Below are 12965 nucleotides of genomic sequence, written 5' to 3' on the forward strand. Positions count from 1 at the left end.
AAGCGTGATTGACTCTAAGAGCATTGCTTATAGAAGCGACACAGTATGTGCAGTCAGTATGGGGTTTCAGGTTTTTAAGTTCAATGTTCCACAGTTGCCACTTTTAAGGTTGATATCTGACAACCATTGGAAACAAGACAAATTGATGTTTGTTTTTCAAAGTATAGGCAGTCCTAGGGCTCGATTCAATCCATGCAGCTGAAGATAAGCGCTGTAGTGCGATTGAAATGTAAAGATAATTTCCAATTGAGACGACATGTAGCGTTTACCGTGAATGCAGGAACATTAAATTAAATGTATATCGCACTTCAGCGCAGATCTTCAGCACTACATATTGAATCGAGCCCTCAGCATTTTGTGAATGTAAAAATATCTTCAGCTCCCAAGATAAATGCATGCAGTCACTTCTTCATAAGCACTTGCTTGGAAATGTTCAGCAGAGCATTGGAAACACTGCCAATACTCCGATGGAAAAGGTGTTGTATTACAGGGTAGATTACATTTGAATATTTAGCTATACATGAAGAATGGTACAGTTGCTGAAATTCCTGGACTACAGAATATTATGAACATTTCATAGTTTGGTAGAACCGCTGAACTATCATAAAAACACGATTATGATGTGTGTGATACAAATAAGCAAGTTTTCTCATACATTCAGGATTCCATACATTCAGTATTCCATACATTCAGGATTCATACATTCAGGATTCATACCTTGTTCAGAATTCAAAAGAACATAATGAAGATACTGATGGGTGCACCCTTCCCTTTATTTCACAGTACTTTGTCTGAAAGCAGGTAACATAGTATTAAGAAATGAAATAAAAACACTTTATTGTGCTCTTGTTTGTTTCTGGTGTACTTAAACAACAGCTTTTCACTGTTTTTTCCACCGGATTCCCAACAATTCTAACTTTAATGAGACACAGAAGTGCTACAATATGCAGTATAAAAACATGTAGCTTACTTGCTAATTTATCTAGAAATCTGACAGCTCTTGGAATCTATTGAAATGCATTTAGAAAAATTACATCAAATAAGGACTTGTCAACAATATCAACACTGAAAGAAAAACAAAGAAAATTACAGTCGCACACATATCCCAGAAATTTAAGGCGGTTGAAATAAGGACTCAGACAGCCAAGTTACCTCTTGTATCCACTCAAAAATAGTGTATAGATAATATACAAATCCAGCGGCAGAAGTTAAGTTCAGGCATTCATGGGATATTATTTAATAGTTAACCCAGGCATGTGGATATACCTCTGATAGGTGACTTCTAATTTACAAAAGTGTCATAACAGCCACACAGTATAGGAAAATATCCTTCAACAAGAGCCTTCAGTGAAACCAACAACTTCGCTATTTTTTACTTTGTTGGCTGAGACAAATATAAAATATGATAAGTTATGGGAAATATATGAATTGAAAAAACAAGTAGAGTCAAAGGAAACTCGAGATTATGGTTGTAAATAGCAAATAAAAAAAAATGGCTCAGAAATAAAATTAAAAAGCTGCCATATACAGATTTCATCATCTATATTGTACATTCATCCATCGGGCTATAGGACAGATATTCCAGTAAAGAATGTGAACTGCATTCTCAGCATTCTGCCTAAACAACAGGTGGGAAACTAAAGTTGCCTTCTGTGGAAAATATTGGTAATATAAAGGTGAACGGTCAATTACACTTTCAACAAAAGTAACTCTTAAAATGTTTTGGCTCTTTGAAACACAGTAGAACAAATTCAAATTAAATGCATATGGAACCTGATTTACTATGTTCACACATATCTAAGACCAGTGTTTCCCAACCCCCAACTGTACATATTTTTGTTGTAGCCCCGGACAACCACACCTGATTCTACATATCAACTAATCATCAAGCCCTTGACAAGTTGAATCAGGGGTTTTTGTGCTGGGCTACAACTAAAATGTGTGCTGTTGGGGGTACTTGAGGACCGGAGTTGGGAAACACTTTCTTAGACCATGCAGAAAGAAAATGTTGTAAACACTTCAGCTTTTTCTACTTTGGTTCTAAAGATACGACTAATGGCTCACGATGCCGATGCCTAAGACAGACCATCAGCATCAGAATAATACAATGAACTGTCTTATGTGGAATATTACACTTAGAAAATTCCAGCCTTTTAATATTGTGCAGTTTGTTTAGTGGCCTCTAAAATGTATTATGTGAAAGTGCTGTAAATAGGGGAAGGGAAAGTTAAGTGGTCTGGGTAAGATAATACCAATTATCTGACCAGTGTAATGTTTATCAGTTAGGGCACGGAAATCATTAGAAAACAAATAATGAGCTGTCTTTGAAATCCATGGGCTAAACCTGAATCAAACATAATTTTTTAAATCTTATTAACAGCAAACATTGCAGATATAGAAACTGTATCAGTACATAGTTCCATTGTAGAATTAAATATATGTGGGGAGAAAAAATGTTCTTTTTCGTATGATTGTTCAGTAGTTCTTGAAGAAAAATATTGAGGTTTCAGTAGACATGTTTTTCAATATTTGTTACAGTATTTTCTCAAAGTACACAACAGCAAATCCACTGTCACAGGACTTGGCCATGCGATACCCAAATACCTATAATCCATTGCAACATATAATATGTATATTCTTAATTTGCAATATGTTTTCTTCTTGAAACGTTAGATAAATTCCCATAAATTCCATACATAATGTGACAAATTTAAGATGGTCATTTCCAAGGTGGTCATTTCCAAGGTTCTTTTCCTATTTTACTCACAGTCAAAATATGTTGCTATATATACGTTTAAGTAGTTGATCGCAATATGGAAGTATCCATCCAATCAATAGTGAGTTTCACATATAAGGTTTCTGTGTCATTTCTGAAACTTGTGGTCCAGTAGAAAATACTTGGAGAGATTAAGATTTCTGTTGAGCAGATACACCTTTCCAGTAGTCTAAAATGTCATGCAGGTCCTCATCCTTGGCAAACTGCACTTTTTTACGTAGCGCATGCCCTGCAGCCATGTATTCGTCCTCGTCTTTGTGCCGTTTGCCGCGGAGTTTGAAGCGCTCCCAGATAGTGTGATGTGGTTTGCAGTAGTACTCAGGACTGGAGGAGTAGCTGAGGTTATGGTACTGAGGTGAGAGCGGAGAGTACGCCATGTCTCTGGGACGGGGCCGAGTTAGGGGCTCCAGGATGGAGGGCTTGTGGCTTCCGGGCCCTTCCAGCTCCTCGATCTGCAGCTGGTGGCTGTCGGGATAGGAGTGCCGGTGCTCATTGTACTGCCTGATCTTCTCCGCCTCTGCCCTCAGGATGGCAGCGGCTGGCGTTACAGTGAGGATGGTCTCACCCGCTGGTGAGGTCTTCTCTATGTACTTGGACTCTGAGCGGTAAGGCCTTGGGCTCCGCATTGGACCTCCAGTGGCAGTGCTGGGCCGCTTTGGCGGGACATCCGAGGTGTGGTGCCTCTGTAACGAGTGGTGGTAGCTGTCCTTATACACCGGGGACAGGAAGCTAGACTTGCTCTGCGGCTGCTCTGATATTAGCACCAGCTGGGGCTCCTGGGTGGACACAGCTCCTGATTTCACCCCTTGAAAAGATGTGGATTCTGACTTCAGAGCATCAATACAGTTGTTAATGATCTGATTGACCTTATCCACCTCTTTTGCAATGGTTGAAATCTCGGCCACTGACCCTTGGCTGTTCCCAGGCATGGACATCCCAGGCATGGACATCTCACACTCTCTGCGTTCATGGTGGTCCCCGGTTCCTCGTACCTCTATGTAACTTCCCTTGGCCATTTTAGGCGTGTCATCTCTTATCTCCTGCAGTTTGTACTGCTCCATTTCACTACCAGATGGTAGGTATGGCATGCGGGACATACTCTCCCCACCCATCATTTGCTTCTGTGACATCCTGGAAATGGTTCCCCCTTCGAGCTCTTGTCCATATTTTAGTTCAATTATACTTTTCTTTAGGCTGCCTGCCTTTTTGTGCTTTTCATCTTGCTGACGTTTTTTACGCAAGCAATAGTAGACCACCCCTAGGACAATCACCATACTAAAGAGACAACCTAGGATGGTCATAATGTAGTGGGTAGCTGTTGCATGGTTTTGTGATCTCTCTTTCCCATTCCAGGGTCCTGTGGAGACTGCCAGACAAGTATGATTGAATCTAAGATTATTCTTTATAGAAGCGACACAGTACGTGTATTCAGTATGGGGTTTCAGGTTTTTAAGTTCAATGTCCTCATTCTGAATTTTGAGGTTTTGAATATCAGTGAAAAAGCTGTTATTGTAGAGAACCAGGCTGTACATCTTCTTGAAGGGATGGGGGATCTGAACAGTGATGGTGGCACTTGTTTTAGAGACTTGCTTCAGCTTCATACTGGGTTTTACATCCACATGAATCACCGTTGGGTTGATACTCATACTCTCATCTGGCTCAGTTCCGGAGGGACAGTCCTCCAGCCCACAGGGAGTGTAGTCTGGTGGGAGTGTGGTGGTCTCAGGAGGCACAGGTATGTACGGCGTCACATAGTCATCTGTACACACAGTGGAGAGCATATGGAGGGCATTCCGAAAAGTCGGGTTGTTAGGGTTCTGGCTGAGCAGACTGTAGCCGGAGACACCTGATGGGGAGTCACAGACCATCCGTTCATTTGTCCTGTTGGGGAATGCAGAGAGCCACTTCACAAAGCCAAGTAGTTCACAGGAACAGTTGAAAGGGTTGGTGTAAAGCTCACAGGTAGTCAGTTTAGTCAGGCTGGTAAACGTGGTCCCATCTAGCTGCTGGATACGGTTCATGGAGAGGTCGATGTTTTCCAGGCTATAGCACTCCAAAAAGGCATTGGGTGTCACAGTCTCAATCAGGTTAGCCTGGAGGTAGAGGTACTGCAGCTTGCCCAAACCCCTGAGGATGCCCTCAGTAAGGTTACGGAGTTTGTTGAAGCCTAACTGAAGGACCTGTAAGTTGAACTGGGCAGAAAAGGCCCCGTCATCTATGTAGTTGATCTCATTCTTGGTCAGGTTTAGGTAGGTCAGGTTGGCAAAGCGGCTGAGGGCAGAGAAATGGATACTTTTGATCTTGTTTTCATTGAGCCGAAGATCCACAATGGTGCTGTTGATATGCGTGGGGATTGCCTCGTATGGAGGCTGGTTTTGGCTGCAGATGGCCAGCCACACAAAACCCTTCTCGCCTTCGATGAGCCAGCAGTCCCCATTGACTCTGCCTATATGGGTCAAATATACTATGGCTAAAGACCAGAAAAAGGCACTCATTACCATAGCTCCACCGCAGGCCATTGGTGCTCCTCTTGATGTCATGGGCAGGGCCCAAAAGCTCTAAGACGGGAACACCACTGTGGTTTCTAAAGATGCTGAACTGAACTCTTTGTAATCTAGCTGGACTTTCAAGTGTTCTCCTCCGTGAGGACAATCAATATATTGGCCTTCTGTCCAGGGAAGGATAATTCGGTCCCAATGTTCCAGCCATTTACAAAAAGATGTCGGGCGTGTGCATTTAGACCAGCATCCATCCAATGACTTTAGCCTGGAGTGAAGTTCTAGAGATGGTTCGCTGAGATTCAGTATTTCACCACCTCAGATTGTCTTGTGCTTATTTCCCCAGGGATAACATCGTTGATCGGTCTCATCCTATTGTGTCTTCCTCTGTCTTTCTTGCTGGGTCGCATTCATGGGCTCAGAGGAACTCCCTGTGAAGAAAAGAGAAGCAGGCACATGTTAGGGGAATCAATAACTGCTTGAATGTGAGGTTTGCAATTTGAATATAACCACATTTACACCACTAAATGTAAAAAGTATATATTTTTTGGCCAGAAATATTCAGAATGCAAAAAACGTATTAGGTGAACAATAGGTAAGTAAAGAAATAAAAACAACAGTAAAAAGACAGTGAAAAATAACAGTATGGATCCAAATAATCAAGACACATTTTTGTTTTGCACGTTAAGTAGAAATAGTAAATATCATTTTAAAGGCAAAATAGGATGAATGTGTATGCTTCCTCTTTCATTGCCATCCAATTATTTTGTCCACAATTTCAGAGGTTCTTTGCGTTCCCTGTGGCATATTGCTATTAAAGGAAACCTTTGGCCAATTACCACTTGACAGGTTGGGGAAATCAGGGTCCCTATTATCACATCATTAACCTGGGGACTGTCAAACACAACTGAGTCCAACTAATGTTTAGATGCAGCATTAAATTAATTAATTACACTGCACCATATTGAAATGTTCCTTTGCAACTGTCTTCTCGAGAACCTTCTAGATGTTTTAATTTGACAACAGAAATAGAACTTAATGTCTTTCAGTGCCATGGATGTATCTCTTAAACATCTTACGGTAACTACTGAGGATACAAACCGTGAACCAAAAATAGCAAACTGTTCATTGTCAATTTAACCCTGTCAGATAGCTCCCCCGGGAAATTGCAGTGTTCCATTGGGTCTGGTTAAATCATTTGACCCAATCAATTTTATCAACAACAAAAAAGACACAGCACACAGACAGTCCAAACAGCCCAAGGTTTCCGAATAAAGTTGATAGCTACATGAGAACACCTTGGAACTGGGTGTGTAGCCTACAGATCCTGGTTTTATGGAGAGGTATTCATGAATTATTAATCATAAACAGCAGGTGACCTCAGCATGGGAGGTGCTGATAGGAAGGAAAGTCAAATGTTTAAGTATATGAGTCATTCTCGTAATAGTCTTAGGTATTAACTTGGACCACGGTCGACCAGCACAGCCGTGGTCATAATCAGCAGCAGTGGCCAGCGAGGAACACTGAGACACTTTGTCTTCCTGGAACAATACTTTTGTGTTTGGACTATGAATTGCATACACTATTTCCATTCAAAGAACTACCTTATAACTTTGATATTCCCACCATACTAAATGATGATTATTTTTCCATTTCTTAACGGATTTCATTGTGCTGAAAAGAAAAAATTATGGGATAGGCTACTACACGTGCCAATTACGATATTGATTTCTATGTTATGACTGCATGCCAAATATAAAAGTATTTGTTCTGCTTTTTGAGAATAAGAACTGAGGCTACAAAATGCCTATGGAGGAATGAAAATGATTTACTGCATGCCAGACATTTTAGAGTGAGAGGGGAAACACTTCATCTGCATTCGCTAATGTGTAGTCAATACATCTTGCTGACCCAACGCCTACAGTATACTTCATTGTCAGTGGAATCTAGTATTGCTTTTTTTATCCAAACCTGAGCCACTTAACTAGCTTTCAAATCAGATTGGACTCAGTCAGTTATTCGTTGTTCATTGTTAAAATTCAATATGATGGCAAACATAGCCACAGGAGGAACTCTCACCACCAAGGCAGGGGTCTCAGCTCAGAGCGATTAATTACATGTTCTCTTCTCCGGTCCACTTAAAGCAGCCCAGACATCTCTGAGGGAGATATTTGTTTAAATCTCACAGAGATGTGTAGGCTACTGTACAGAACAACACCCGGTACCTCGTCTGCCATGCTTACTGCTGTCACACTTGAATATTTCTAAGAACAATGAGAATCAAGAAGACAACCAACCTCTAACCTGCAAAGACAGAGAGGGATTTGTGTATATTCATAATTTAACAAAGCCAATGAGAGCTGTTTCAATTATGAAAATTATGTTTATGAGAAGTAATTTCTTTTCCATATTATACATATTAAGACCTGGAAGGATTCCTACTGTAGATAACGTTTTTTTTTTAAGAAAGCAAATCAAATTTTAATCCAATCGAATACAATATATTGGAAATGCAAGTCACTGTTCGAGAAATGGTACTTGTGGACTTCCCTTAAGTAACATCAAATATTCAACTCTTCTAGATCCGGGGACTGTGTTATTACAGCCAATAATTCATTGTGAATGGTGTGGGAGTGACTGACCAAGAAAGTGGGCTGGAAACTCAAGTGATGGATAGGTTAATCATAGAGGACAGCAGTTGAATACTTTAAACCCAGAGGTATGTGGTGTGCACCCTCATCACTAGCCTCTCTTAGCCCTCTGTTGCAGCTGCTGACACAGGCCAGGAAGTGGATGTGTTGCCTTGTGGGAGGCCACAGAGGGTGAGAAGAAAGGGGTCCCTAGGTGGTAGAGGACATTTTTTTAATTTAACCTTTATTTAACTAGGCAAGTCAGTTAAGAACAAATTCTTATTTTCAATGGCGGCCTAGGAACAGTGGGTTAACTGCCTTGTTCAGGGGCAGATAATCATATTGCTACAACAGGATAATTGTGACAGTTTATTGCAAAGGGAATACACCTCAAATTGGAACCGTGGACCTAAGGTCATTCCAGCAGTCTGTTGACCTTTCGTGTGGTCTGCCCACCACACTCCAATTAGGCCTAAAGAAATGGTGTGTTGCCATCTAGCATTGCTATCATAAATGAGGAAGTGAGCATATGTTTTCAGGAAGTCAAAATAACTAACAGCCATACCATGATCTCTAGGGCACAATACGGAACTGTTCATATTCAAAAACAAAACTGTCCACATTCCATAAACTAAAGGACAATATGAATACAATTTCCATTGTTTAGTATCCTCTTACCGCAGAGTGTACATGATGCTGGCTTGATTCTAATGGGAATCACTGATAATAGAGGAAGTATGTCCATTGTTCAACATAAACCTATTCAGGACTACACTGGTCAGCGTGTTTGCACATAAGTGCTGATTGGGACAGAAACAGGGTTGTTGAGGCTAAGATTCATCGCTATGTATTACTGACACAGTCATCAGTCAGTGGAAACGTTCCAGTGTTTTCATCTTCTCAATATGTTCTACCTTGAAAAGAACATTTGTTATATCCGTGCAATGATTCATTATACGCTTAGCACCTTTCATTCAAATCACTGCTGTAACTGAGTCAAGCTCAGTAACAGCAGTGTAATATGTAATATGCATTTTCCATTTTAATTGAGATGTTTATCCCAACTAAAACAAAAGAGTGGAGCCATTCGTAGAGCTGTCTTGTATGGGGGAAAGCATACTGTGGCTATGGATGAGTTCTGACAGTAAATGTGTACCATTGGATCGGAGGGAGCAGTGCTGAAGTAACCTACTGAGGGACTGTTTGTTTTGCTTGGATTTGTATGAGCCCTGAGGGAGAGATTACACACAAATCTAAAGCCCAGCTTTGTCTACTCGTGCCTGTGTTATGTGTGAATCGTAAACCCGATACATTTGAATTCTAAATAAGGAAGCACACTGTAATACAGCACAGTAGCAAACTGGGTTGTCTCCCATTCTCATATTTCTGCACCCTCACCATTCCCATACACAATCTGTCCCCATACATACCTAAGATCCTCCATTTTGGGTATGCATTTTGTGGGGGAATTCGAAGCAGTGTTACAATAATTGACTTAGTTTCCATTGAGCTTGGATGTCTTGAGGCAGTAATATGCTGTGAGCTGCTCAACATAAAATATTAGGTGGATGTTTGGGTTTGACAGGTTTCTATAAGGCTGGGGCCGTGTCGGCCCACTCACATCATTGTGTTCCACTGCTGTATGACATGGTCACCAGAGGAGGCTGGTAGGAGGAGCTATAGGAGGATGGGCTCATTGTAAAGACTGGAATGGAATAAATCAAATCAAATCAAAGTTTATTTGTCACGTGCGCCGAATACAACAGGTGTAGACCTTACAGTGAAATGCTTACTTACAGGCCCTAACCAACAGTGTGTATTAGGTGAACAATAGATAAGTAAAGAAATACAAATAACAGTAAAAAGACAGTGAAAAATAACAGTAGCGAGGCTATCTATATACAGTAGTGGAACTGTATCAAACACATGAAACATGTGGAATCCGTTCCATTGATTCAATTCCAGGCATTACAATGAGCCCGTCCTCCTATAGCTCCTACCACCAGTCTCCACTGATGACCACACTTTATGTGGCGCACTCTTTTAATGTCTGTCCATTGAAACTAGAGGATTTTGTTCGCACTGAAAAGGACTGTGCCCGTTGGCTGAAAAAATGCATGTGGCCCAGATTTTAATCAAAAGCACATTAAGACTGCCTTTTTTGAGTACATGGATGGCATCTGTCCAAAGTATTTAAGTGACATTTAGTTTAGCATACCTCTTTCCCACTATATCATGGGCATGGTAAAGTGGGTGGAGTCGCTCTGTCACCTGCTAACCTAGACACTGAACAAGGAAGTACACTGTGCACCTCCATACACTGTGTGGAACGCTCTGCAAGGAAATGCCAAAGGCTACCACTACAAAACCACCTACCACAAAAGTGCATTTACCAAGGGGCATTCAAATATAATCACTTTTTAAACCCTCTGAAAGAAAGAAGGTTCCCGTTTGGAAACCCAAACCAAATGTTCCATGAAATGAATATGAAAAGTATGGCTCTGGGAAATATCTGGCGAGGCAAAACTTTTTAAAGAGAAAATTGTCTGTTATCATTGTCCCCTCATTCTCTGACCTTTATCGTAAATACCGGCTGGCAGTGTCTGAGAGCCGTTCTGACCCGTTCTCAGCTCTCTCTTAGCATGGTGTTGTTTCAGGACCCCTTTAGGTGTTACATGGAAGTTGAAGTTAAACCTGAAAAGACTTTCTATCATTAATAATGCATAGAGGGGTTTGTTTGTCCGCTGTGACTCACTCCAGTGGGCTCCTCATTAATTCCACCACCGCTACTGCGGTCCACAGCATGCTAGTTTGCCTCGTTAGAGTAACCCGCTGTTGTATATGAATGTTAGTGATTTAGTAAACTACCTTTTGCATAAACAAACCTCTCATCATACATTCAGGTTTAGTGTCTCCGAGTGCTTTAATGCCACCCTGGTGCCTATATGCTTAACCAACAAATACTGCAGTGCTAACTAATAAAAAGAGCTTGGATGTCACGCTCTGACCATAGAGAGCTTTTTATTCTCTATGTTGGTTAGGTCGGGGTGTGACTAGGGTGGGTAATCTAGGTTGTTTTATTTCTATGTTGGCCTGGTATTGTTCCCAATCAGAGGCAGCAGTTTATCGTTGTCTCTGATTGGGGATCAAATTTAGGCAGCCATTTCCCCACTGTGTTTTGTGGAATCTTATTTTGAGTAAGTGCATGTAGCATCTCTGTCGTCACGGTTTGTTTTTTGTTTCCTTTTGTTTTATTCGTTTCTTTAAATAAAAGATGTGGAACTCAGAGCACGCTGCGCCTTGGTCCGTCTCTACACACAATTGTGACAGAAGATCCCACCACCCACGGACCAAGCAGCGTGCCCAGGAGGAGCAGGGATCCTGGGCCTGGGAGGAAAGCCAGGAGTGGAGGACATCCTGGACTTGGGACAAAATAATGGCAGGAGACAAAAGCCTGCCATGGAAGCAGGCGGAAGCAGCATAGGAGGAGAATCGACAACATCGGGGCTCGCGGCCACAACATAGGCCCAAGAAGCAGCCCCTCCAAAGAAAATTGGGGGGGGGGGGGGCACACGGGGTGGTCGGCGACACTGAGGGGTGAGTTAGAGACCATGGAGGAAGCGATGGATAGATTGAGAGAGAGTGAACGGAGGGGTGAAATAGAGACCTTCGAGGAGTGATTGGCGAAATGTGAAGAGAGTGAAGCGGAAGAGCTGTTGGTTTGGCTGGGGAGGCAAGACATTCACCCTGAGGAGCGTGTTAGCCATCCTATGCCACCTTTGTCAGCTCCCCGTATTCGTCCTGAGGAGCGTGTCATCTGTCCGGTACCATCTGTGCCGGCTCCACGCACCAGGTCTCCAGTGCTCCTCCACAGCCCAGTACGTCCTGTGGCAGCTCTCCGCATTCGCTTTGAGGAGCGTGTCATTGTTCCGGTACAATGTGTGCTGGTTCTACGCACTGTGTCTCGAGTGCGCCTCCACAGCCCAGTGCGTCCAGTGCCAGCCCCCCGCACTTGCCGTGCGAAGGTTGTCATCTGTCCAGGACACGTTGCACCAGCTCTACGCTACAGACCTCCAGTGCGCCTCCACAGCCCAGTACGTCCTGTGCCTGTTCTACGCACCGTGTCTCCAGTGCGCCTCCACAGCCCAGTGCGTCCGGTGCCAGCCCCCCGCACTTGCCGTGCGAAGATTATCATCTGTCCAGGACACATTGTGCCAGCTCCACACAACAGGCCTCCAGTGCGTCTTCACAGTCCAGTACGTCCTCTGCCATCTCCCCGCACTCGTCCTGAGGTGCGTGTCACCAGTTCGGTGCCACCTGTACCGGCCCCACGCATCAGGCCTCCATTGCGCCTTCCCAGTCCAGAGCCTCCGGCGACGGTTCCCAGTCCAGAGCCTCCGGCGACGGTTCCCAGTCCAGAGCCTCCGGCGACGGTTCCCAGTCCAGAGCTTCCGGCGACGGTTCCCAGTCCAGAGCTTCCGGCAACAGTTCCCAGTCCAGAGCTTCCGGCGACAGTTCCCAGTCCAGAGCTTCCGGCGACAGTTCCCAGTCCAGAGCTTCCGGCAACAGTTCCCAGTCCAGAGCTTCCGGTGACAGTTCCACAGTCCGGAACCTCCAACGACGGTCCACAGTCCTGAACCTCCAACGACGGTCCACAGTCCGGAACCTCCAACGATGGTCCACAGTCCGGAACCTCCAACAACGGTCCACAGTCCGGAACCTCCAATGACGGTCCACAGTCTGGAACCTCCAACGACGGTCCACAGTCCGGAACCTCCAACAACGGTCCACAGTCTGGAGCCTCCAGAGGCGGTCCACAGTCCGGAGCCTCCAGAGGCGGTCCACAGTCCGGAGCCTCCAGAGGCGGTCCACAGTCCGGAGCCTCCAGAGGCGGTCCACAGTCCGGAGCCTCCTGAGAGGGTCCACAGTCCGGAGCCTCCTGCGACGGTCCACAGGCCGGAGCCTCCTGCGACGGTTCACAGGCCGGAGCCCTCCTCTGTGCCGATGCCCAGTCCAGCTCCATGGCCGGAGCCTTCCTCTGCGCCGGTGCCAAGTCTAGGC

General features: G+C 43.9%; 1 protein-coding gene across 2 annotated transcripts in view; it reads right to left on the reverse strand.

Moving 5' to 3' along the window:
- Nucleotides 1-820: 820 nt before the first annotated feature.
- The window catches only part of LOC115198434 (protein ELFN1), an 87807-nt gene continuing 75662 nt past the window's right edge, over nucleotides 821-12965 (reverse strand). For both annotated transcript variants that reach the window (XM_029760366.1, XM_029760375.1), the window contains exon 3: nucleotides 821-5705. In XM_029760366.1, the coding sequence (XP_029616226.1) occupies nucleotides 2908-5316 (2409 nt within the window). In that variant the 5' untranslated portion in view covers nucleotides 5317-5705 and the 3' untranslated portion in view covers nucleotides 821-2907. The remainder of the gene's footprint in view (nucleotides 5706-12965) is intronic.

Source organism: Salmo trutta, chromosome 1, assembly GCF_901001165.1.
Source record: "Salmo trutta chromosome 1, fSalTru1.1, whole genome shotgun sequence".
Classification (NCBI taxonomy): domain Eukaryota; kingdom Metazoa; phylum Chordata; class Actinopteri; order Salmoniformes; family Salmonidae; genus Salmo; species Salmo trutta.